At 44.5% G+C, this 23,215-nt stretch overlaps 1 protein-coding gene across 10 annotated transcripts in view; it reads right to left on the bottom strand.

The window, feature by feature from the left end:
• Nucleotides 1–895: 895 nt before the first annotated feature.
• SLC44A1 (solute carrier family 44 member 1) overlaps nucleotides 896–23,215 on the bottom strand; it is an 88,433-nt gene continuing 66,113 nt past the window's right edge. For 2 of the 10 annotated variants that reach the window (XR_015280936.1, XR_015280939.1), the window contains 2 exons: nucleotides 22,217–22,284; nucleotides 18,949–19,409 (listed from right to left, as the gene is read on the bottom strand). Coding sequence is in view for 4 of the 10 variants with exons in the window: in XM_086869034.1 (XP_086725160.1) it covers nucleotides 17,808–17,978 (171 nt within the window). In the remaining 6 variants the exon portion in view is untranslated. Of the gene's footprint in view, nucleotides 1,776–3,644; nucleotides 3,788–16,662; nucleotides 17,385–17,801; nucleotides 17,979–18,948; nucleotides 19,410–22,192; nucleotides 22,285–23,215 lie in introns of those variants that run through there. The other 8 variants (XR_015280941.1, XR_015280937.1, XR_015280938.1 and 5 more) reach the window with 7 other exon arrangements.

Here is a 23,215-nt window from a genome sequence, read left to right as displayed (position 1 = left end):
TTCCAGATCATTTAGGTTTTGGCTCCTGAGCTCAGTCTGCTTTTACATTTGCCAGTTCATACTCATTTGGCAACAGTTATGATACAAAGCACGCTTAGACAACCCAGTCATTTCACACAGACAATGAATAGCTGCCAGGTGGCAAATAGCATTCCACCATTACCAGGCAAGACTGTTTCAAATTGAATAGCTGGCATGAATTTTTCTTGGTAACTACTTAATATTAAAAGTTTAGTAAAAAGCTAATAATTATTTAAAATTTATTATGAATACATGTTCCTGAGATTTTCCGTTTTAGTGATTCCTTGATATTACTTGAATAAAGTCAGGTTTTTCTATGCAGAAATACAACTTTGGGGGAAAAACCCAAACAACTAACAACCAAAAGACCCAAAACAAATACAAGAACTCCTCAACACAACAGAGAGGAAGTCATGCAAAAATTAAATAATTCCCCGCATAATCTTAGAAACATTTTCCTAATGTCTTTCTGCAAACAAGAAATTAAGTAAGCCAAAATCAAGTGAAAAACACTGTCTTGGAGTCACAGGGAATGCCACTTCTTCGTGTCATTGTTACTGGGCTTCTGCACTTCTTCTAGAGCCAAGTCAGAGGTTAAGAAGAATGCCTTTCAGTGTGCCTGTTTTTCACAAAACAAATTAACCACGGTTGCAAGTCATATTAGAAAGAGCGTACATGTGCTCCAGTGGAAACCTTCAAGACCGATTTTATCTTATATCCACTTTTGCATGGGAATTTCTAATTTTTGTTTGTCTATTTTGATTAGGATGTATTTTTTCTCAAGACGAATTTCCACCAACCACCCCCAACCCCGAGGAGGGGAGTTTTGTTTCTTGGGTTTTGGGGTTTTTTTACACTTTGTTTTCGGTGGGGATTTTTTTTATTTTTTTATTTTGAAGTTTTAGTTTGATTTTTTTTTTTATATTTATTTTACCTACTTTCAAAGGAATTTACACACGTGCAAATATTAATTATTTAGTACTGATAGAATGTACGGTAATAATCTCCTTTCTGTTAGCCCTCCTCGCTGTCACACCCGCAGGAGCGCCACCAAATCTAAAAGGTATCGGATCTACCCTTAGGACTGATAGCGGATCTACTCAGGAAATCTCAGCACGCACACTTCGGCTCCTCCGTGTTTGGAGGATCCCTGGTGAAACGGGATCTTCCAAACCTGTCGCAGCCGGGACCCCAGCCACTTGGCATCCAGTCACCCGATGGGTGTCCCGCTGGGCTCCCTCCGCACCTCACACTCCCCCGGCCGGTCAGACCAGCTCCTCCCACCGGCCCGCCCGCAGGTTTTCCACGGCACATTCCCAGACCTCTCGTCTTTTTGGAGCGTTTTAGCGCTGCAGCGACTGGAGGATGGCTGGAGCTATTGCGCGCATTCCAATGCCGGCGCTCAGTCTGGGGTCTCTCCGTGCCCACTGGCTCCTGCAGAGTCTCGGGATGATTTCCCCCTCATCCACACCCCGCAGCGCCCGCGCCCTTCCTTAGACGGAGTCCTCTCCCATTCCCGGCTGGCATCCGACCATCCTGGGCACAGCCTGCGGCTCGCACGCCGAGCTGCCTGCACCAGGCACCCGCAACTCCCCGCCGGCAGGCTCTGCTTTCACACCGACACACACGGAGCAAAAAGGGGATTTGTTAAGCATCACAATGTGTCCAGCTGTTTACTACAACAACAGTAAACGAACACTTGGAACCACAGCCTGTGTAATTCCTGTCCGTGTTGGCAGGCCAGGGCTACATTTCTGAAAATATATTAGAAATAAGTCACAACGAGCTCCATTCTAATGAATCAAAGTAAATATGAATTAATCAAGTGTGAAGGTTCAACAAAGGCTGCCCTGACGTCTCCACTTGTCCTCACGTGAAGAAGAGCTACCTTCTTCCACCATTTCTCTTAAAACTACGTGAATTGCTTTTGCTTGGAGATATACCAGAGATTTTTTAACTGAAAGCAGCTGAAATGAGCCAGGAGAAGGGGAAGAAAACAGCCCTGCGGTCTGCACAGACAAGTGTGGGCACAACCGGTTTCAGCCTGCTGCGTGTCTTTAAAGGATTTCGCCGGTGCGGGAGGGTCCGTGCTACCCGGGCGCTTGGTCACCGCTCCCTCGTGTGCTGCTTTAGGGAGCCGGGAGTGCTGTGGCCCCCCAGCCACGGAGCCCCCTGAGGAGCGAGGGCCGTGCGCTGCCTCGCAGCCCCGCGGCAGGCGGGATCTCCCGCCGGGAAACAGCAGAGGGCAGCCCGGCCTGCGCCGGTCCCCACGGCCAGCCTCGCCCAGCGCCCTGCACCGGCATCTCTTCTCGTCGGCCACGGGAAAAGAAAGGCAGCGTCGAATTGAACAGTTTTGTATGGGGACTGCTGTCCATCGGTAGGGCGGTTATTTTTGTTTTAATTGATCCCCGAGTTTTCAAGGTTAAGCCTTGGCCTGCCTGGCAGGGTATGCACAGAGATGACAGGGAGTTTACGGATTCAGCTTTTTATGAGTTGTACAGCTCTATTGTGTGCATAAGAGTATGTTTCTCGGGTTTTTATTGCAAGCATTAACGTTGATTACACGCTTTACCTCCTATATGTATTTATACATAAACATGAAATACATGTATTTATGTAGTTCTTTATCAGCAGGGGACAGTGTTTGTGATGAGCCAGTCACAAGATGACATGTCATTTTGCTCTTCCCACAGGTTAGATTTTTTTTTAAAGTTGTGGGGTTTTTTTCATGTCTGTTTTGAAGAGATTCAGGTTTTAGTCAAAAAGTGAGTTGAGCAAGGTAACTCCCAAAAGAAAGGTTTTGGATCACGACCACAATATAGGCTAAGTCTAAGAAATATCCATGTGAGGACCAGGACCAGGTTGTATGTTAACCAGAACCTGAATTTATAGATCCACTGCAACAGCTACAGTCCTTGTGCCATCACTGCCTATCTTACTTGCCTGCACAATGCAATAGGAAGTCAAATGTAAAACTCTAAAACCAAAAATAACAATTTTAAATGGAACAAATTTTTGGTGAATCCCTTTGTATGAAAAAAAGTATGCATATATTTATACACGTCCACTGAAAGTACTTAGCCTATATAAGTCTTTATCTTTTGCATTAATTGAACATGCAGAGCTGTTGGTTGATACCATTAAGTTCTCCATCTCCAAAATACACAGTTATACCCAGACTGAGGTTTTGTTATGTTACTCCATTAGGAGGGATGTCTGGTCAGCTGCACTGCTCAGGAGAGATGCCAGGAAACAACTGGAAGTGAGATAGGAATAAAGAGCAGCAATGCCATCAGTTCGTGGAATATGTGCTGCCCTTGAGTCTTTGAAAGGAGATGGGTTTGTTCAGATTATTTTAAAGGCAGTGAAAAGGCTTGTCACTGATAACTTCCACTGTGAAGTACATCACATCTGAAGATGCACTCTAAGGAGAAGCCGTACTTTGGAAATACTTTAAATAAGACACATTTCTGCTTTTGAAAATTTCTTTCCTACCTGAAGTCAAAATTCCATATTGTAAAGCAGTGGTCCCTGGCACCTCAACTGACCTCTCAGAGAACAAGGGGTCTGAATCCATCCTCAATAGAAGCTACATTGGCTAACCAGGCTATTACTGCACCTACCTGCTACCTCTCCATCATCTGAACAAAAAAAAACCCCACAAATCCAGTGCCACCAGCAAGCATCACACTCATTGACACAGACTTCTTCCACAACAAGTCCAGAGGAGTGCCACAAAACTGATGAGAGGGATGAAATATGTCTCCTATGAAGAAAGAATGAGAGAACTGAGGTTCTTTAGCATGGAGAAGAGAAAGCTCCATGGAGACCTTAGAGCAGCTTTCCAGTACCTAAAGGGTACCTACAAGAAAGGTGGAGAGGAAATTTTTACATGGGCATGTAGGAACAGAACACAGGGGAATGGCTTTACACTGACAAAAGGCAAGGTTAGATTACATATATGGGACATTTATGACTCTTAAAGTTCTAAAAGGATCCTAGGGTATCCTAAGTTGGAAGGGGACCACAATGATTGAGACCAACTCCTGGGCCTGCACAAGACACCCCAAGAAGCACACCATGTGTCTGAGAGCATTGTCCAAACACTTACTGAGCTCTGTCAGGCTGGTGCTGTGACCACTTCCCTGGGGAACCTGTTCCAGTGCCCAGCCACCCTCTGGTGGTTGGCCTTTTCCTGGTATCCAACCTAAACCTCCCCTGACACAAATTCAGGCCATTCCCTCAGGTCCTGTCGCTGGTCACCACAGAGATGAGATCAGTGCCTGCTCCTCTTCTTCTCCTTATGAGAAAGTTGTATTCTGCTGTGTCCTCTTCTCTTGGCTGATACAAGCAAGTAACCTCAGCTGCTCTTGAATGGCTTCCCTATAGACCCTTCTTCAAGTTCATAAGTCTCTTTTGGACTTTATTCAACAGCTTTATATCTTTTTTCATATTGTGTAACCCAAAATTGCCCCCAGCACTCGAGGTGAGGCTGCCCCAGTGCAAAGAAGAGCAGAGCAGAGCTGGACAATCCCCTCCCATGCCCAGCTGGTGATGTTGTGCCTGATGCACCCAGCACAGTTGGCCCTCCTGCCTGCCACTGCTCATTCATGTCCAACTTGCCTGCAACAAGGTCTCTGGTCCCTTTCCACAGCACTGCTCTCCAGCAGCTCATTTCCCAGTCTACAAACACATCCAGGGTTGCCCATTCCAGGTGCAAAATCTGGAACTTTCCCTTGTTAAACTTCACACAGCTGATGATTGCCCAGATTTCTGATCTGTCAAGGTCTCTCTACAGGACTTCTCTGCCTTCCAGGGAGTCAGTGGCTCCTTCCATTTTAGTATCACTAATAAACTTACTCAATATCTCTTCAAATGCCCAGGTCATTAATGACGACGTTGAGCACAGGGCTGTGGATATGGCTCTGTGGAACCCCACAAGTGACAGGTCACACCAGTCTGATGTCATTCCATGCACTGTAACTCTTTGTGCCTGACCCATGAGCCAGCTGCTCACCCATCACATGAAGTGTTTATCCAGCTGAGTGCTGGACATTTTCTCCAGAAGGGTCCTGAGAGAGACAGTATCAAAAGCTTTGCTGAAATTCAAAAAGATCACCTCTACTGTCTTCCCTTGGTAATTAGGTGGTTAACAACAACCTTTCCATTAGCCTGGGGGTCATGTCTGTGTAGGATGGGTGGCTGTTCTGTCACCTGTTCTTGCCTCTGGATTTTAAAATAATTTAGAGCCATTATTTCAAACATTTCTTTTATTTTAGAACTGCATTATTTGTCAGTTTAAAGTCTGACTGCAAGAGAGTGACAGGTGCCCTGTAAGTCAGCCACAATGGTCTGTCCTTTAAAATTTTGTGAGGTGACAGCCCACATTTGCCATTCACAATACTTCTTGTCTACCTCACTGGAGATATTTCAGGCCAGTCTCTGCACCAGCTTTTTGCCTGGTTGGTTTTAAAGCCAGGGTTTTTCTTCTCTACAGCCCCACAGGATTAGGGAGATGGGCACAATGACATTTTGCATTTGGAGGGCCAAGCAAAGTGTCCCCTTGGTCCTGTCTAGCAATAGGGGAATATTAAACCCAGAGAGAGGTTTTTTTGCAACTTTTCTTTGCCAACAGTTGTTTCATCTGCATGTTTACAAGGATGGGCTTCCATACTGAGAACACAAAATAGAAAGGCATCATTGTTCAACCAGCCAGCAGCTGAGCACCGCACAGATGCTCTCTTACTCCACCCTCCCACCACCCTGGTGGGAGGACAAGGAGAATCAGGGGAAAAAAAACCTAGTAAACTCATGGATTAAGATAAGTTATTGATCATGTCCCTGGGGTCCCAAGAACACTGTACCCATTGAGAGGGCCAGCAGAACATCTCCTTTTTAAGCAGAAAGCTATGGTGTGATATTGGGGCCTTCTGGAGGATATTACTACAAGGACCCCATTTTTCTTTTGGGGGAAACTTTCAGCAGTAAATTTGGAGGGAAAAACCTGACACTAGGTTTTCCTAGGACATCCAACATGGGTTGTCCTCTCACTGCTTGTCCCCTACGGGTGGGTTTTCCATAATTTGCCTGTAAAGCTAAGAACCATACTAATCTTGTGGCTGGCATTGGTAACTTCTGGTTTAAGTCATGGTTGCAATAGAGTGGAATCCACCAATCTGAATCGAGCCCTTGAAAAACATCCTTCTTAGATGAGTGCTGTGCTGGAGGGAGGCATGAGGGGGACAAGCAGGATAGCAGCCAAAATTCTCAAGGTCGCAGTTTAACATAGTCACCTACTTAGAGCAGAAGCAAAACAAGCCAACTGTTAATGAATATGTATCTCTATCTTCCTACCATTTCAAAAGGAAAAAAAGAAAATGCCGGGAGCTTTCAATAACCGTGCTTTTCACAGCAAGCTGGGGAAACACGACAATCCTGATCTGGAGCAGATGGGAAGGTGTGAGTTTGTGGTTTTTCCTATGCTAGCTTTTAAAATCTGAGAATGCACTTCCCCTTCTCATTGCCCAGACGTGGGAGCGCTCTCCACAAAATCGGATTCCTCTCCACAAGCCAGTGATTACACACTCAAGAGAGACATTGGTTGCTTATTCCAGAGCTGCACAAGCCTGATGGTATTCCAGAGATGGAGTGCGCCCTGCTGGACTTCCCTCTACATTATTTACACGCACAAGTTCGGTCGGAGCCAGTGACTTCCCAACTACAGCTCCGCTACCAAGATTAGTTCGGAAATTTCCATACATTGGATACCCCAGATAACTTCTACCCATGCTCAGGGGGGGAGGTCTTCATCTGGTCAGGGCTTCTTTGCTATACACGTGTGATTTTAAGCACTATAATGCACATAGTTCAGCTATAGGATACTTAGACCTTAAGTGCGTTGCCAGGTTATCAATGTATACAACAGACATACATCAACATTCTGATTTCCTACATCCTCAACCCTCGTTAGTTCCCGGATGTCCTGAACTAGGCGATGCTAGCCGCTCCCAGTTCCACTGATTAGGTCTGCTTCCTTGCTGATTAGCCTTGAAAGTATTCAAAGATCTTGCACCGAAGCGCATCCTGACTGAAGGCAATCTTGATACATTCCCCGTTCTGCGACAGGAGGGCCGGTCCGCCCGGAGCGGCGCGGGATGCGCCGGGGATGCCCGCCGGGAATGTGCAATGGGGGCCGGCAGCCGAAGGGGCTGCGAGGGGATGCTCTGGGGCCGCTGGTTCGAGTTCGGGGTGTCCCGCAGCGGAGAGCCCGTGCTCACAGCCGGGGTGTCATGTGGAATTACACCGGCTGCAATCACGTGTGAGGCTGTGCCGTCCTGACTTGGGTTCTTTGAGGTCCCTTCCAACCCCAGGCATTCCGTGTCTAAGTATTGTGTGTACGTGTTTACTTTGCTTAATCGCAGAGCTCACTAATACAAGTTCTAAAAAAGAGTACAAAAATTAAAATATTTTTTTTTTAAAAAAAAAAAATCTAACACCGCAGTGTTGACAGGAAACTGTAATTTCATAATGACGGAGTGTGACACAGACAGATACAGCCACAAAACAGCCACTAGGCTGGAGTGCAGCTTTATGGCGTTACAGCAAGTTTGAGCATGGTGCTGGTATTAAAGCGCATCACCAGGCTTGTGCCATCTTTGGGACACTGCCCCGCTGTGAATTTTGTTCCCCTGATACTTACTGTTTCTGTTGGGTGAGGTAAGTTTCAAAAGGACACAGATAATTAGATTCTGGACTTTAATTTCGCTTAGCTACTGCACCCCACCCATACACCTCTTGCTCCTTCCCTGTCTCTGACAGGGAATTCTTCAGAACATAGGATATATTGATATAGATAGGAAAAACCCCTATACACTACTCAAATGAAACAGAGTTAAGGGAGTTAATGAGAGCTGGTAGAAAAAAGATCCATTATGTGGAAAAAAGGTATATTGCACAGGAGCCATCCCTCTATGAAGGTGAAGGCTGAGTTCTTTGAACCACATCATTTTGTCATTTTCTGAAGTTGCTCCTCTCATGCCAAAGTGTCTATTGGAATAAGCTCTGACTATGTCAAAAAGCAGTGAATAAGTACGTTTCCTCAGCCACTGCCTATGAAGGCTTGGCCCAGAGCCACACAGTCCAAAAGTCACTTCATATTTAAAACCATATTTTGAGAAGCCCTGCAGCCTGCCAGGACCAGAAAGAAGACAGGCAGAGTGAGGAGATAAACTGGGGAGGGTCAGAAGCAGCAGCAAAAGAAAGAGCAGAGAAAGGGAGGTTTTTCACATGGCATAAAAGCAAGCACACTTGGAAAAAGGCTCTGCTTCTGCCTGTTTGCTCTGTGAGGAGTGAGAGGGCAGGAGGTAAGTGGGGAGGAGGAAATAGGAGCTCTCACCTCCAGGGAATGATGTGCTGGCATACTCCAGTGGAAAGACCAGTTACAGTGTGGAAAAGAAGGAGAATAATTAATGAGGTTTCCAGGGCTGTATGCACTTTGTTAAACTGTACAGTCAGTTGCAGTTCCCCAGCTGTTAAAGCTTAAGGAACACTTGCCACCAGCTTGCCACCTGTGCCTCCCCTTGCATTATAAAAGGTTCCCAAATCAAATTGCAGGCAAAGGCTTTTGCCCCCATGGCACACTGCTGCTGCCATGCCTGCCTTCATGTAGCAAGTACATGCCGGTGGATAGCAAGGTGCAGAACGGAGAGCAAAAGGCACACTAAAGCTGCTTCTAAGCAAGAATTAGCAGCTGTCGTCTTAATGGACTCAACACCTTCTAATCCTGCTTTTGCACTGCAGACTGGCTTGCCCTCCTCATCTATGACAGGCATACACTCTGCACACAGTGTTGCCTGCACAAAATCTTGTAGTCACCAAAAGGTGTGGTTTTATGAAACCCCTGCCTTTTGGAAGGAAAGTGTCCCGGACTCTGGGCAGGTGGCTGCAAACGCCCAGCTGATGGCACTGTGTCTTCGTCAGTCTGCCTGCCTGGGGAAGAGCGGTGGGTTACCTGCCTGTGATCAGTGCCTAGAAGGACTGATAGCACCAAGGTTTTTAGCACCAAACATAGTCCATGAGCTGCCATTTTTACCCTCTAGTTAACACTGGACAGGGGTGCTGGCATCTGAAAACTTGGCCAAGGGCACTCTTGTGCATGCAGAGACCATAGCCTGGGCACATACTCCTGAGCAGGAGGCTGTGGCAGGGTTAATGTCCAGAGAGGAGACAGAAGAGTCCTGTAACTTTATCCACGAACAAAGGGAGGGTCCATGGAGCATTTGCTCATAGGGCGTTTCAAATTGTTGGAGGATGCAGCCTCCTTTTATTCCTTATTTCCTGGCTGCATCACCCTCTTCCTTCTACCATTGCCTGAGGTCCTTCCAAGTAGTACTGGACTACTTACAGACTTCCAGATTCACCTGCTGTATGTCCCCCTTAACATGTAACCCCTTTTTGTATATTAAATTATATTCATATTTTATTAAGTCTTGTCTCAGTTCAGGAATTTAGCACAACATTGGCTGAACAGCAGTCCATGTCAATTAGTAATGTTTTCTGAAACCGATACTTTCTTCTGTTACTTCCTTATCTAAAAGTCCCTGGCCCTGTCTACAAGTAGATTCACACAGTCTATTTGCAAAGACGCATTCATCTCATTCCTTTCAACAGCAATCCTGACTCTCCTTTTGGGAGATGTGGGTGGTATGAAAGCCTGAGGAGCAGCTGGTGACAGCCTCCTCTCTAGGACAGCCAGCCATGACTGGAACATCATCAGCAATTTCTAGGAACGGAGATACAGCCAGTCCTGTTTGACTTTCCCACGGCATCTGCCTGCTTTCTGGGGGAGAATGAACCATCCTGCAACTAGCTGGAGACTTCGCCTGCCCACGGTGGCAACCCTGATCAGTGAAGAAGCTCCACAACTTACTCCTCTGGAGGTATAGCTGTTGCCAGAGACCTACAATGCAAACCAGACTGTCACAGTGCTCAAGAAAGCATCCGCACACCGTGTACACCTTTCTTCACAGGAACAGGTGACTACTGCTATGCATTTTGGACATGCCTGGCTTGAAAAGCCTGCACTTTGCTGGCCAGCTGGTCAAATGGGTGGCTTTCTGATCCCTGACAAGCATTTATAATTAATAGCATTTTTTACTGAACCCTACTGGGGCATGTCTTCTTTAGAAGCAGTTGCAGTTTTGCTCAGGCAAGTAGAGTTTTACTAAAGTTGTTGGGGACATTTTAAGTACTGTGTGAGAGATTTGAAGAGCAGAGAGAAGGCAGAGCGATGTAGGCGGCAAATTTGCACGCATTTTTGCTGTTTTTCTGAGACCTGCATTGTCTTAGGGCTTCTGCCACATCCCCACAAGTAGCCTGGACCTGGGTACCAGCACCACTCATTGCTGCACTTCCTGTCCTGACTGTGCCACAGTGTCCCTCAGTGTCTGCTCCTGCAGGCACCTCTCTGGCCCTGTGCTCCACAGCCGTCACCCACCTGGGGATGCTGAGGGTCCGTGTAGAAGAGGACACCATGAGGTGGCTGCAGGGGCACACCTGCCATGAGAAGAGCCTACATATATGTTTGGCCTGTGTGCCCAGAGTCGGGGGGGTGTGCCACCTGCCAGCTGTGACCTCTTGGAGGACAAGTGGGTAACAGCATGAGGCACTATGCTCTGCTAATGTCACTAATGGAAGGAAATTTCAATTTAAAAATGTCATGTACTGAAAGCATTAGTCACTTTAGGGCACACTTGGTTTTCATTTGAAAAGTGCAGTGAAATCCTGCAGAAACCAGTGTCAGTCTCTCCATGTTACTGGAGCCAGTGTGAAGTGCCCAATTTCCTCATGTCTTCTCAAAGTGAGAATGTCAAATAAATAATAGTGTTTCAATTTTAAGTGGACCAAGACAAAACAGATTCTAAAGCAAAGCTTTAGGTTTTTTAGATCTGAATCTAACTATCTGTTCTATCTCTGAGCAAAAGGTAGACAGATTGCTTTTATGGGTTGTTGCCTGTTCCAACAAGGGACCCTGCAACTAGCAATTCCACTTAAATGCTGCTTGAAGAATGAACTAAAACACAGCACGCGTAAGTCCTTCGGGTCTCTGTTCAAATCATTTTAGGGAGACATGGTTAAAAATACTTGATCGTGCATATCAGTAAGTGGGGGGGCACAGCCAAGTGCAGTTGAAATTCCACCATAATGTCTTATATTGGAGTCAAACCCCTTTTTTACCAACACAGATAGATGAACTGTAGGATGCACATGCATCTTTGCAACACATCTTTGTCTTGTTGCTAGCATTAGGGACAAAGCAAGGGGATCAAAGTTTAAAGTAGCAGCAGAACTATATGGCTATTGACTGATTCTGTAAAAGGCAGGACAGAGATTGGAAGCTGTTGTCCATTTGCTTACCTTCACTGAAGTTACTGGGGCAAGCCAGAGCTGCAGAATGCACACAGCTTCTATTGTCTGTCCTTATGGATGTTTAAACTGTGAGATACTCAAATTTGATGTCTAGCTTGAAAAAGGACAGAGAGAGAGAGAGGGAGAGATGGGGAACTTTTTCCCAGATGGCAAAAGCAAGAATCAAAGCAGAACCATGACTGTGGGACACCTCATGTTCCAGGAGAGCTGGAAGAGAAGTATCATGAAAACAAGGTCTAGGTGGGATAGAGGTGTAGATTATACATGGAACTCGAGGCTGGAGCCAAGGACTTGGTTTTGGAATATCTCAGAAAACAACAGAAAACTAAAAGAAGACACAGCTGGGCAACACCTGGGTGAGCAAAGAGAAAGAGTGTAAGGTAAACACGTAGAAGGGAAATGGCTAAACATGTGGACAGCAGAAACACAGCATGAGCTTAGTGTGTGGCATGAAGATCAACTGTCTTTTCAAAGAATAGAAAAAATAGGACTGCACTAATTGAGGTGAGGTAAAAACGGTGATTCAGGGATGTGATTGTCAAGGGAAAAAAGAGAGTTATAAAAGGGTTGAAAGTCACATTTCTGCACTTCCATGAAGGCAATGTTGCATATATTTGTGTGACCACTTCAGGGAGCAGTAATGGATGAAGAATCTGACCCTTTAACTTCTCAGATCTCGCAGTGAATTCTGGCTGTGCAACAAAAGAAGATTCACAGCAGGGGAAAAAAAAAAAAACCACAGCACTTTCTGGCCTTGATGAGCCGTAACTTTCCTTAAGCACAAGAAGCTGGGGAGCATGAAAGGGTGTTCTAATCCTGTCCTACACTTACTGTAACTGAAACTTTGAGGCAGCAGATCACCTTTGCCCCAAACGCTAATTTTCTGCTACCTCCTGGAGAGCAATAACCTCTGGTGCATCACCTCGGGTTGCAGTCTGATAAGCCAGCGGGAGGAGGTAAGGACAGGAGCTGGGGGAGGTCAGGTACTGTCAATGCCAATGCTTTGTGCACCATCTCCTGACTCTGGGCTGGGCCAGTCGGGAGGTGAGCTTCTCATCTGTTCACACCTTTGGCAGCACTCATAGGCTGCCTGCATCCAGTACAGAAATCATGCGAGGTATGTGCACCACAGGCTGTGGGGGGAAAAAAATGCTGACACAAGTCAGTCCTGCCTTGGAAGACGAGGGAGGAGGGGCATAAAGGGTTGACATCTATCAGAAGGTCATCAAGCTGGCAATAGTCCTTTACACACACAAGAGGCTGGCAAATTTCACAGCAATTGCTGCTCATTGTGAGCCCACCCTTGGGACAGGCTCAGAAGGCAGAGGGGACCTGAGAGAACAGGTCTTAGGAAGGGTCACTAGAAACCACACCACCCAGTTGCAGCACCACATCTCATCTTAGAACAATGCTTTCCAGAGCTGGAGCCGTCCCAGGAGGTCCCTTTGAAGACTGGAGACTTCATTGCAGTGGGATTGTTTTTGTGGTGAAAGATTTCATGTTGTGGTCTCTAAAGAGATGAACTGCCCTTGGCTGGTTTGTTAAAAACCTAGATTAGATATAAATGAGAGCAGTTTGTTTTTACAGGAAAAACTAGAGGAGAAAAAATGCTGCATTTTCCTTCCAGAGAACTGCACTCAGTCTCCAGTTGAGACTGTGAGAGAGAGCACCATTGCTGGGGAGCTTCTAAACCCAGAGAGTGCTGTGCACCCATGCATGCTGTCCCATCCATGCATGCATGGTCCCATGTCCCATTCTGCTCTCCCTGCATATGCTTCTCTCATTAGCCTTCTGCAGCCCACCTTTAGGTACTTGGTTTTTCTTTCTCCTGGAAGGCATGAAACTCTTGCTTCAGTTGTACATTGTCAGGGCATTAAAGGGCATTAAATTACATTCCCTAATGAGCTCTGAGCTGCTGATCCAGCAGCCCAAGCTACTTCTGTAGTAGGGTAGGTCCATTTTCTAGGAGCTCACTCAAACAGTTGAGCATGGCCTGTTTGGTTTCCTGATCTTTATGCATAAGGGCAAGAACAGGCCCAGTGCCCCACAGGAATAAATATGGCTCAACACACACTGAGTTGAGCTGAACTGAGTTACTTATGGAGGATATGGCAGAGCCAGTGTGCTGTTGAACAGCTGTGGTGTTTCTCCCAGATGAGGTCTGTGAGGGAAGCTGTGGGCAGCCTAAAACCTCCACAGCTGGCATGTGTAACCATGCCCTTCTGGCTCTGCTTGGGGGAAGGGGACATGGAAAATTTTCTCATCAGCACGGGTCTGAGCAGAAAAATTGCTCCTGCTGACAGCCCTCAGTGAAAATCACTTGCTGGCTTCTTTGTAGTGTTGCTTAATAAAAGGCACAATGAGCTTCAGTGAATATGCATTTCCTGTGATGCTATTTTGGTGTCAAAATTACTCTATCAGCAGCCTGTTTAAAATGGGGTTATGATGGAGCACGGATCTTATTAGCTAATTGTGTTTGCTAGTCTGTGGCTCTGTATTTCACAGACACATTACAATGGTTGGCTGATGGGCTCTGCAGCCAGGATACTTTTAATTCCCCCTGGATTTCATTATTGTGACTGCAAAGGAAGGAACAGAATAGCAGATGAAGCTATTGCTGTTTAGGCTTATGATGCTGCCTATGCCTTGCACTGAGCTGTGCCCTTAGGCTGAACGAGTTGGCAGGACTCATCTGGAAGAGTGAAAACAAAAATTTTGTATTTGTCTGGGTTTTGTGATATAACAAAAAATTAACCCTTTGACTCAGGAGCAGCTGCTCTTTTTTTTCCTAAGAGTAGACTACTTCAGTGTGAAGTGCTAATCATTTTTAATAGCTTTCACCTGCACAAACACACCATAGGTATATCTGGATATATATGACATACTCAGTACCCTGTGCCTGATGTATTACTACTATCACACCAATGTTCTCTGTGTCCTGGCCTGCAGCACTGCATCATTTCTTACCAGACCTTTTAATACCAGAAACGGCAGCAAGGACAGTTTTCCCCCCCTTGCAAAAGTAAAGGCACTCAAGGGAAGGTCTCTCCAAAAGCTCCTTCTGCTGCAAATCCAACGATGCTCAGATGGCAAAGGCTCATTTGTCTTCATACGACTTTTCAGAACACCTCCATGCAAATGCTTAATTCTAGAAACCTTTTTTTTTTTTTTAATTTCCAGTAGCAGCTCATTACAGCAGCTGTAATTCATGAAGGCAAGCACAGATACCCTGTAAAGAAACGCTCCACTGCCAAAACTCCAGTAAGCACAGCACAGATAATGCTCTTGGATCCCCTCTGAGCTTCCCAGCAGCCCACTTCTGAGGAGGGTCTCTGATTTCTGGCACCTCATTTACTACTTACTGCCCTTCCATATTAACTTTCCCACTGTCTTTTCCCTACTTACTGCTTTTCTAGCCTGATCCTTCCAGAAAGGTTAGCTGGAAAATATCTGCAGGACCTCAGTAGGGGTGGGCAGAGCTACAAGGTGCAAACACAAGGCTGCTCCACAGCAGCCTGGACAACAAACAAGGTTTTGCCATTGCTGGGACTTATACCAGTTGATGCCATGCCTCTGGCTTGGCAGGTCATCAGTCCATTCCCTCCTTCCCCCCAGTTCCTTCACCATGTCATGGCTGGAACCCTTCTGGACCCCAGCCCCAGTTTGTGGTCATGTATACAAATGCTGAGCTTATTTCAAAAACAAGAGTTTGTTTGCCCCCATGGCTCAAAACCTCAATGTGTGCTTTTTGCTTGCCTTGTTATGTGCTATTCTTAAAATAAGATGGTGATTATAGAAAGGTGGGGGGCCCTGCCCCTGAACACAGTGAAATGAACAAAAATTTATACTTGTGTATAGTTCTCCTACACTCTTCATTCAAGCTTTGATTCCTTATTATTTCTATAAGAAGCTTAATAGCTTTTCAAGCCGTTCATCTTCTAGGAAATCCAGACCTGCAAGTGCTTATGCTGTTTTTTTGGGGGGGAGCAAATTACATTTTTATAAAGCTGTCAAGCTTCATCTTCATCATAAACAGCATGAACCTCACATATTCTTCTGGCAGGCTGGTCTCCTGCTGCAACACAATACAGACCGTTCTGAGGTTTTCTTGTCCTTGTGTTGCCCCATAATGCACAGACACAACACCACAGCTTTCAAAAGCAAGCTGTGATGCTCCTTGCCTGAAGGCAGTAGGGCTTCTGTGCTTATAAGAACTCTTCTGCAGACCTCCTGCCCAACTCTTCAGAACAGGCTGCAAACTCACGCTTTGAAATCCCTTTACTTCATTTAGCAATGTTCAACACTAGGTACTAAAGTTAGGTTTGTTGTTGCTACTAGGAAAAGTGCAATTTTGAGAGATTTGAAAGACACCCAAGATGCCTTCCAACAAGCAGATTTTTCTTCTTGCAGAAAGCAGGCACAGTGAACTACCAAGAGGACTACTAAAGGACTGAATGGGATTTTCTAGTGGAGGGCTGAGTTTTCAGATACTTTTACTATCAGAAGAGGAATGAGTCTGAGGTGCTTATGTCTGTGTAATTTCTCTTGCATAGGATGCAAATTCCACCCAATTCATTGCCTCTTGCAGCTGCAGAGGCATTTTTAGATCCCAATTTTACACATAACCTTACCTGCCCCTATTTCATCCATCCATCCATCCATCCATCCATCCATCCATCCATCCATCCATCCATCCATGGTATCCAAGTACTGACTGATCTTTGACATACTCAGCCTTCATGGCATCTCCATCTTTGAGGAAAGGAAGTTACAGAGACAGAAAGTGAGAAGTCCCAGGTGACAGAGGAGGTCTTTGGTGGAGCAGCAGTGTCCAACTCTTTGGGCCATCCCTCTTCTACCTGGAAGCAAAGCCAGGGGGACACGGCAGGTGCAATCAGGTGAAGTGGCCAGACCACTCTGCTCTATTTGGCATTGCCAATGCCTAGCAAATCTTTTTTGTCTAAGGTTTGTTTTCAGGACTGAATACTTAAAACTAGAATACAAGTAAGAGCTGTCAGAAAAGTAATTAAAAATGGGAGACATCACTATTTCTGGAACCGTGGAAGACCTTTTTTTTTTTTTTAATTCCCCCTAGGGCACAGGGTTCAGGTCTGTGATTTCTTCTTCAGAGCACTGCACTGTGAAAATACCTGATCACCCATTTGTCTCCCACTTGATCACTGTCAGCTGAGGTAGTGAGATACAACAGTTCAATAGCTTCTGTCACAGGCTTTATTTCTAGCTTTGACTGCTCTGGTAAGGGTCTCAGAAAATCTGCTCTGGTGTTGGATTTTCTTCCACTTTATTTTTAATGTATCTAAGGTAAATAAGAATGAGCACTAGATGAAGATTATGGCAGTAGGTCTCAGAAAAACAGATCTTTCAGGTTTTCTGTGTGCAAGAGTGCAAGCTCCATCCATTTCACACATTCATAATTTAAACAGTAATTAGAAATTATAAATAATTGCTCCCTGGGCACTAGCTAATCTTCACTAAACATCTAAATACCAGTGACTAAAACTGGGTTGGTGACCCACAATGGAGGGAAGGAGCCATGCCAAACTCCACCAGCACAGATCTGGGCTCCCTGGCTTAGAGAAGGAGGCTGTTTGCTGCATACTAAATACTGCATACAGAATGTCCCATCCTCTACATGTGGCAGGAGAGCTTCTTCAGTGGCCAAGGAGATGTGCTGTGTTGCTAGCAAGGAGACTGACCCTTCATCTCCAGTTGGACAGCAGGACTTTTCAGGGAGCAGGGATCAGAAAAAGGCATGTGCCTGTGCTGTTCTGCAACTGCCATTGCCAGGGGCTGAGTCCCAAGTCTGAGTGGTCAGAGGTACATGCCCACTGCATGAAGAATGTCTTGGCAGTGGGAAATGCTGTGTGATTGAAGGAAAAATCCTGCTTCTGCAGCTCCAGTCCTTTGTCTTCCTGCTAAAAGCAGGAGAACAGGGTTTTCTTCCACATTCCACCACAGTAATCAGAAATTTTCCTTTCAAGTCCCATGTCCCATTCTCCTCTCCCTGCATATGCTTCTCTCACTAGCCTTGTGCAGCCCACCTGGAAGTCACTTATTTCAGAACACTGACCTCTGCAGACAGTGCTTCAGTCCCTCACCGCCTGAGAGGGTAAAGAAAGCTGAAGAGCTCCTGTTCTGCAGTTCTGACACAGGCAAAATACAGTGGAAACTAGACAGGGTTTATACAACCTGTGTTTCATGCCTCCTGTCCATAACACTTCTACTGATGAAGGAATCTCTGGAGCCTCTTTTGCTCTGTGCAACTAAGCCCATATAGCCATGCAGCTTCACTGTTAATAAACCATGAAATAAACACTCCAAGCCAAGGGGACGTACCTTCAGTGGAACTGCAGAACACCGACATGCAACAGAACACTTTGGGTCCTCGGCATGGACCCTGCCTGTTTGCAGAGGTCCTGCCTGATGGGCTGTCCAGTCCTTTTCCTCCAGTGGTATTGACTGATTAGCCACAACAGCATCAGTCTCCGTTTCAGAAGTAGCAGTAGGTTCTAGATAAAGTAAATCATCCTAAGCAAACACAGTGCTGACGGGGTTTGCAGCAAAGAACAACAGAAGCAGAAGACATGTTTTGACTTGGCTTATTAGTGCTTTACTGTATTAGTGTATAAAAAATGTTACCAAAAGCAGAAATACGCTGCACCTATGGGATAGAGAAAAGAGTGGAAGAAATCTTTGTGACTGTATGTGTCTCTGTTATTGCTTCTACTCACCATCCATGTTTAGATGTTCAAGCTGTTACAACAGCTATGCAGAGTGGGGAGTGCGTGCAGGTCCTTGAAGAACAAGGAAAGGGTGCCACAACAGGTGCTGTGCTGGGATATGCAGCTTGAATGACTCATAATGCATAACAAGATCTCCTTCATGCTTCCCTACTGTTCATTGCCCCACAGTTGTCCTGGTAAGGCCAAGCATTTTATAAGCCAGTATGCTCCAGGTAGCCTTATGAATGCTGAGTCCTGCTTCCTGGGTATTAGCAAGGACTCTTCTGCATGTGCGACCACAACCTCCTCTGTCACAGTGTAGAACTTTCCAAATGCTTCTGTATGCAACTGACCTTCAGCAAACCCTGTAGCCTATCAGAGAGGCTGAGGAATGTGGTGATGGGTGAAACTGTTAGCCTAAAGGGACAGTTTCCAACACTGTGGAGAAAAGCTGAGGAGCAGATGTGAGAGGATCAGTGAGAGAGAGGATCACTAAGTATCAGTGAGAAGAAAGCAAAAATATTCTGCCTTTGCTCCACCAAACCTCATTCACATGGTCATCTCAGAAAACAATAGCATCAGAATGCTTTTCTTGGAACCACGACAGTATGTCTGGTGCTACTAGAGCTACTCAGCTAAAGAGCAGGCACAAAAGTAAAGTAAAACTTCAGCAAAAATTTGGCTTGCTTCTCAGGAACATGAGATTGTATTGCTAATAAGAGCATGGCTTACGCACACCACATGGAAGATACAAGAATTTCTTTCTTACTTAAAAGGAAAACTTTATTTTGATACATTAAAAAATCTATACATTTCTTAGACTAAAATACAGTTTTGCATCAGTATCCTGGCACAATGTCAGTTTACACAGAAAATCTAAGATTAGATCAGCACTGTTAATTTCTTTTATCTTCCTGCATTCACAGCTTGCAGTATAAAATAGTTTAGTTTTCAAGACAACAATAAACAGTGTCACATTTACTTTTCCCATTCTCAAAGGAGGTGGCATTCCACTGGAAAAAGGAGCACTTGTTAGTTGATCTTGATTCAATGTAAATCACTAAGCCAGTCCAAGGGTTTGATTGCCCTGTTAGAAGTATGAGTAGGATGGATGAAAAATTCATTTCCAGATGAAGCTTTGATGGACTATGACAATGCAAGTACTGTCAAGCCTTTAAAATCTGTTCAGAAGATTTTCCTTTTTCCTTAGGGTAGTTTCTGTAATCAGCAACACAATTAATTATATAGAAATAATTATTTTCTATAGGTATAGTATTCCACCTTCATTTTGGTCTGAAGAGCTCCAGAGTAAAATTCAGGTGGGACACAGGAGATGTTGCTGAGAGATGTCTGAATTAGAATGTGAATTTTCTTAACTACTATGAAGATCCTGCAGAATATTTTCTATCTGCTCTCCATGGCTCCACCTAACTTCTGGCAGCTGCTTTCTGGCCTACATTAGAAACAAAACCATCTTTCTGTTTTCTCTTACCTCACTCCCCTAGGAGAAACTATGAAATTGTCTGTGGTACTGTTTTTCAAAAGAGATATTCTCCCATTTCAGTCTGAACAGGAGGGAGGGACCCAACTAATACTAACATGGAGGACACATGGTATTTGAGAGTTAAAAAACATCATTACAGCAGGAACTCCAGTCAGCACAACTTCTGCTGGGTTTCATAATTAGTCAGCTTCCTAATTTTACCAAACCTTTTTTAAATAAGCTGCCCCTATTTCCACTCAATCCAGAGAGGAGAGATGGCACACTTAAGGAATGGTAGCCACACATGCTGCCAGCATAAAACAGGAATGCCATTAGGTATCTGCTTATAAATCACATAGTTAGAGAGGCCATAGCTGCCTTTAACATTACTAAGATTAGGTTAATTCTGTTCAAGTCAGCAGATACTTTTACTCTGAATTCTTGGAACTTTGATTCTAAGGGGAGTCCCATGTTTCTGTAGTAAAGTACCAAACACTTGTAACACCAAATTCTGCTCATCACATTCAAATATGACTCCTTGAACTCAGTGAGACAGGGAGTAGAATCTGATGGGAGTTTGCTGGTTTTCTGCTAGTTCCATTTTAACAGATGGCTGCCAAAAGAATGCCAGATAGCTCAGCCTCCAAATACGTATTTTCAGATCAATTCATGCTACCAATTCTCCTTAGAAATATTTTTATAATCCTGGTCTCTGAGGAGCTTTGGCTTGATTGTATCAGATTGCAAGACTCATCACAGCTCCATCTCAGACCAGAAATTTTGTCTTTTATAGATGACCCACATGATAAGAGATGAGTTTCATCTCTTCTCTCATCTCTTTAAATATAACAGAAAAAAAATACCTTGAGAACAGTATTTGCTATGGAACACAAGATATGCAGAATTACTAGTCTCCATAATCTTGTTACATGATGGAAATAACAGCATAGATGAAATAGCTGGAAGAGCATTTGAAAAATAAATATTTAGAGTAAACTTTCATCATCCCAACAAAGAAGCTGAGTGCAAGAAATGCTTCAAATAAGCCTGTTGGGTTTTGTGTTGGGAAACACAAGGGTTGTTTTATTGGTTTTTTTCACAAAGATGAAATAGAATTTCTGTGTTCATAACAGTTCAAGCTGTTCAAGAAACAATAGGCTAGTGACATTTAGATTTAGTAAACAGTGTCTGTACAGACCAAGCCACGATTTAAAAAAACAGGAATGCTGTTAGGTATCTACTTATAAATCTTAAGACTGTTTCTTAAAACGACAGTGCCATATTCAATATAGCATGTAATATGCACTCTGAACTAAATGCTCACTAGATGGTAAGATGAGTATATGTCTGCTACATGCATTTTATTCTGACTCTATAACATACATTCATAGAATACATCATAACCACTCAGAGCAAACCACTAAAGTGCATGCCCTGAGGGCACATTAAATATATTGTCTCCAGCACTGGCTGCTCAATTGCCAGAACACTGATACAGAAAGGGCTCATTTTTGCTTTATATCCCCATTATGTGCTGAAAGAGTAAGAGCTAACATCCCCTGCTCCCTCCATGAAAGGGAGCACTGTGGAGCAGGCTAATTGCCTGCTGCTAAAAAAGCCCTTTCAGAAAGAAGTAACCACCCTGAGAAGATGCTGCACAGAAATGCAGGGAGCAAGTCTTGGATTAATTTTTGGGTAAGTGGACCTATGTACTGGGTTAGGCTGGATAGAGTTAATTTTCTTTTCAGCAACCTGCAAGGTGCTGTGTTTAAGATCTGCAACCAAAACAGTGTTGCTAACACAAAGGTTTACCTGCTGCTGAGCAGTGCTCGCACAGGGTCAAGGCCCTCTCTGTTTTCTACTGTAGGACCCCTGGCAGTCATTTGGGGTTGGGCAAAAAGATGAGAGGGCACACAGCCAGGACAGCTGACCTGAACAGACTTAAGAAATATTCCACACCATGTAATTTAACACTTAGCAATTAAACTGGAGTGGGTGTGGTTCCGAAGCAGCTGCTGCTTGGAGACTGGCTGGGCATTGGTCTGCTGGTAAATGATTGCCTTTGTTATATTTTTTTTCCCCATATTTGCTTAATGAACTGCACTTATATCAATGTTTTTGTCCTTTCACTGCACTCTCCCATCCTGCTGCAGGGACTGAGCCAGGAACAGAGTAGCAGTGTATGTGACAGCGTGGTCAACCGACTACAACATTTAACTGCATATTCCACAGTTAGTTCTCCTTTCTAGGACACACTTTGCCAGTGCAGAAAGTCTTTCATTAACTATGCCAATCTAAGGCCACATTTAGAAGCATGTCCTGGTTCTGGCAGCTGGGAGCTAGTGGAAAGCTGAACATGCAAATCTAAGCTTGCCATCCTATGTGTTAAGTCCAGCTGTGGAGCAGCAGTGAAACTCTAGAAGTGTTGGTTCCACTTCTAACCACAGGGATGGAGTACTACCAGACCAAAAAAAAAAAAAAAAAGCAAAAAAAAAACCAAAACAAAACAAAAGCAAAAAACAAAACAAAACAAAAATCCTACCTCAGAACTTTAGCTTAGTGCCTACTCTCCCTCTCATTCAGTCCTGGTGATATCCTGAATCATTGCCTCTGGAAGGTAAAAGGGAACATGGTAAGATAAGGGACAAAGGGGAACAGACACTGCCACTTGCCACTCCTTTACTCAGAGAGCAGTATGAAGTGAGACCCAAAAGAACAACAAAACCAATCATTCTCCAGGGCTGGAAGAAGTAGGAAAGATGACATGGTGCTGTTCAACTTCCAAACAGAAAAAGTAATGTGGAAAAATATTTAAAAATTTAAGGAATGGTAGGAATCGTATGCCTTTTTGTGTTTCAAATCTAGATGGTCAGAGGCTATGATGCAGAAAACAAATGCTGGGATGCAGTAATCCCAATGATTGTTTCTAAATCAGCCTAAATCTCCAGTCTTTGAGCACTACTCAATTCAATGGACATTCTAAGATGATTTCTCTGTTTTAGCTGTCTTGTCTGCTCCTCCTGCGTTGTTATTCTCAGTGCAGCATCTCTCTCTACTTAGTCTAGACTGCTTCCCACAAAGCAGACCATACACTGGCTTTAATAACCAACAGTCAAAAAAAGTATTTAATCCATCACAGCTGGCAGACCCCAGCACCCTTACTGCCAAAAATTATGTATGGGATTTACATGCCAATATGTCCTCCCACTCCACTATCCCCACTAAGAAAGGAAAGCAGTCTAAATTTGTCCTGAAAAGTTGTCTTTTCAGAATTCTGTCTTCCGCTTATCTCTGTGCACAAGACAGAGCTGGAAGAGGGTAGTTTGGTTGCAAATGAACTTCAAAGGACATTTCAAAGCTTTAAAGGGCCACTGGACAACCTGTGTGTGGATAGAATGCCTTTTTTGGCAGGACTGAAAAGCTCTGCATGCTGGATATACACTCAAGAATGATGCACATGTTTTTATTAAGAACTTTGTAATGATATAGATTTGTCGCTTAAACATTACAACTACCCATAGAAAAGTGTTGCCTGTATCTT

The sequence above is a fragment of the Cyanistes caeruleus genome, chromosome Z (assembly GCF_971803275.1).
Source record: "Cyanistes caeruleus chromosome Z, bCyaCae1.hap1.1, whole genome shotgun sequence".
In the NCBI taxonomy this organism is placed as follows: domain Eukaryota; kingdom Metazoa; phylum Chordata; class Aves; order Passeriformes; family Paridae; genus Cyanistes; species Cyanistes caeruleus.
This window is presented reverse-complemented; position numbering and strand designations above follow the sequence as displayed.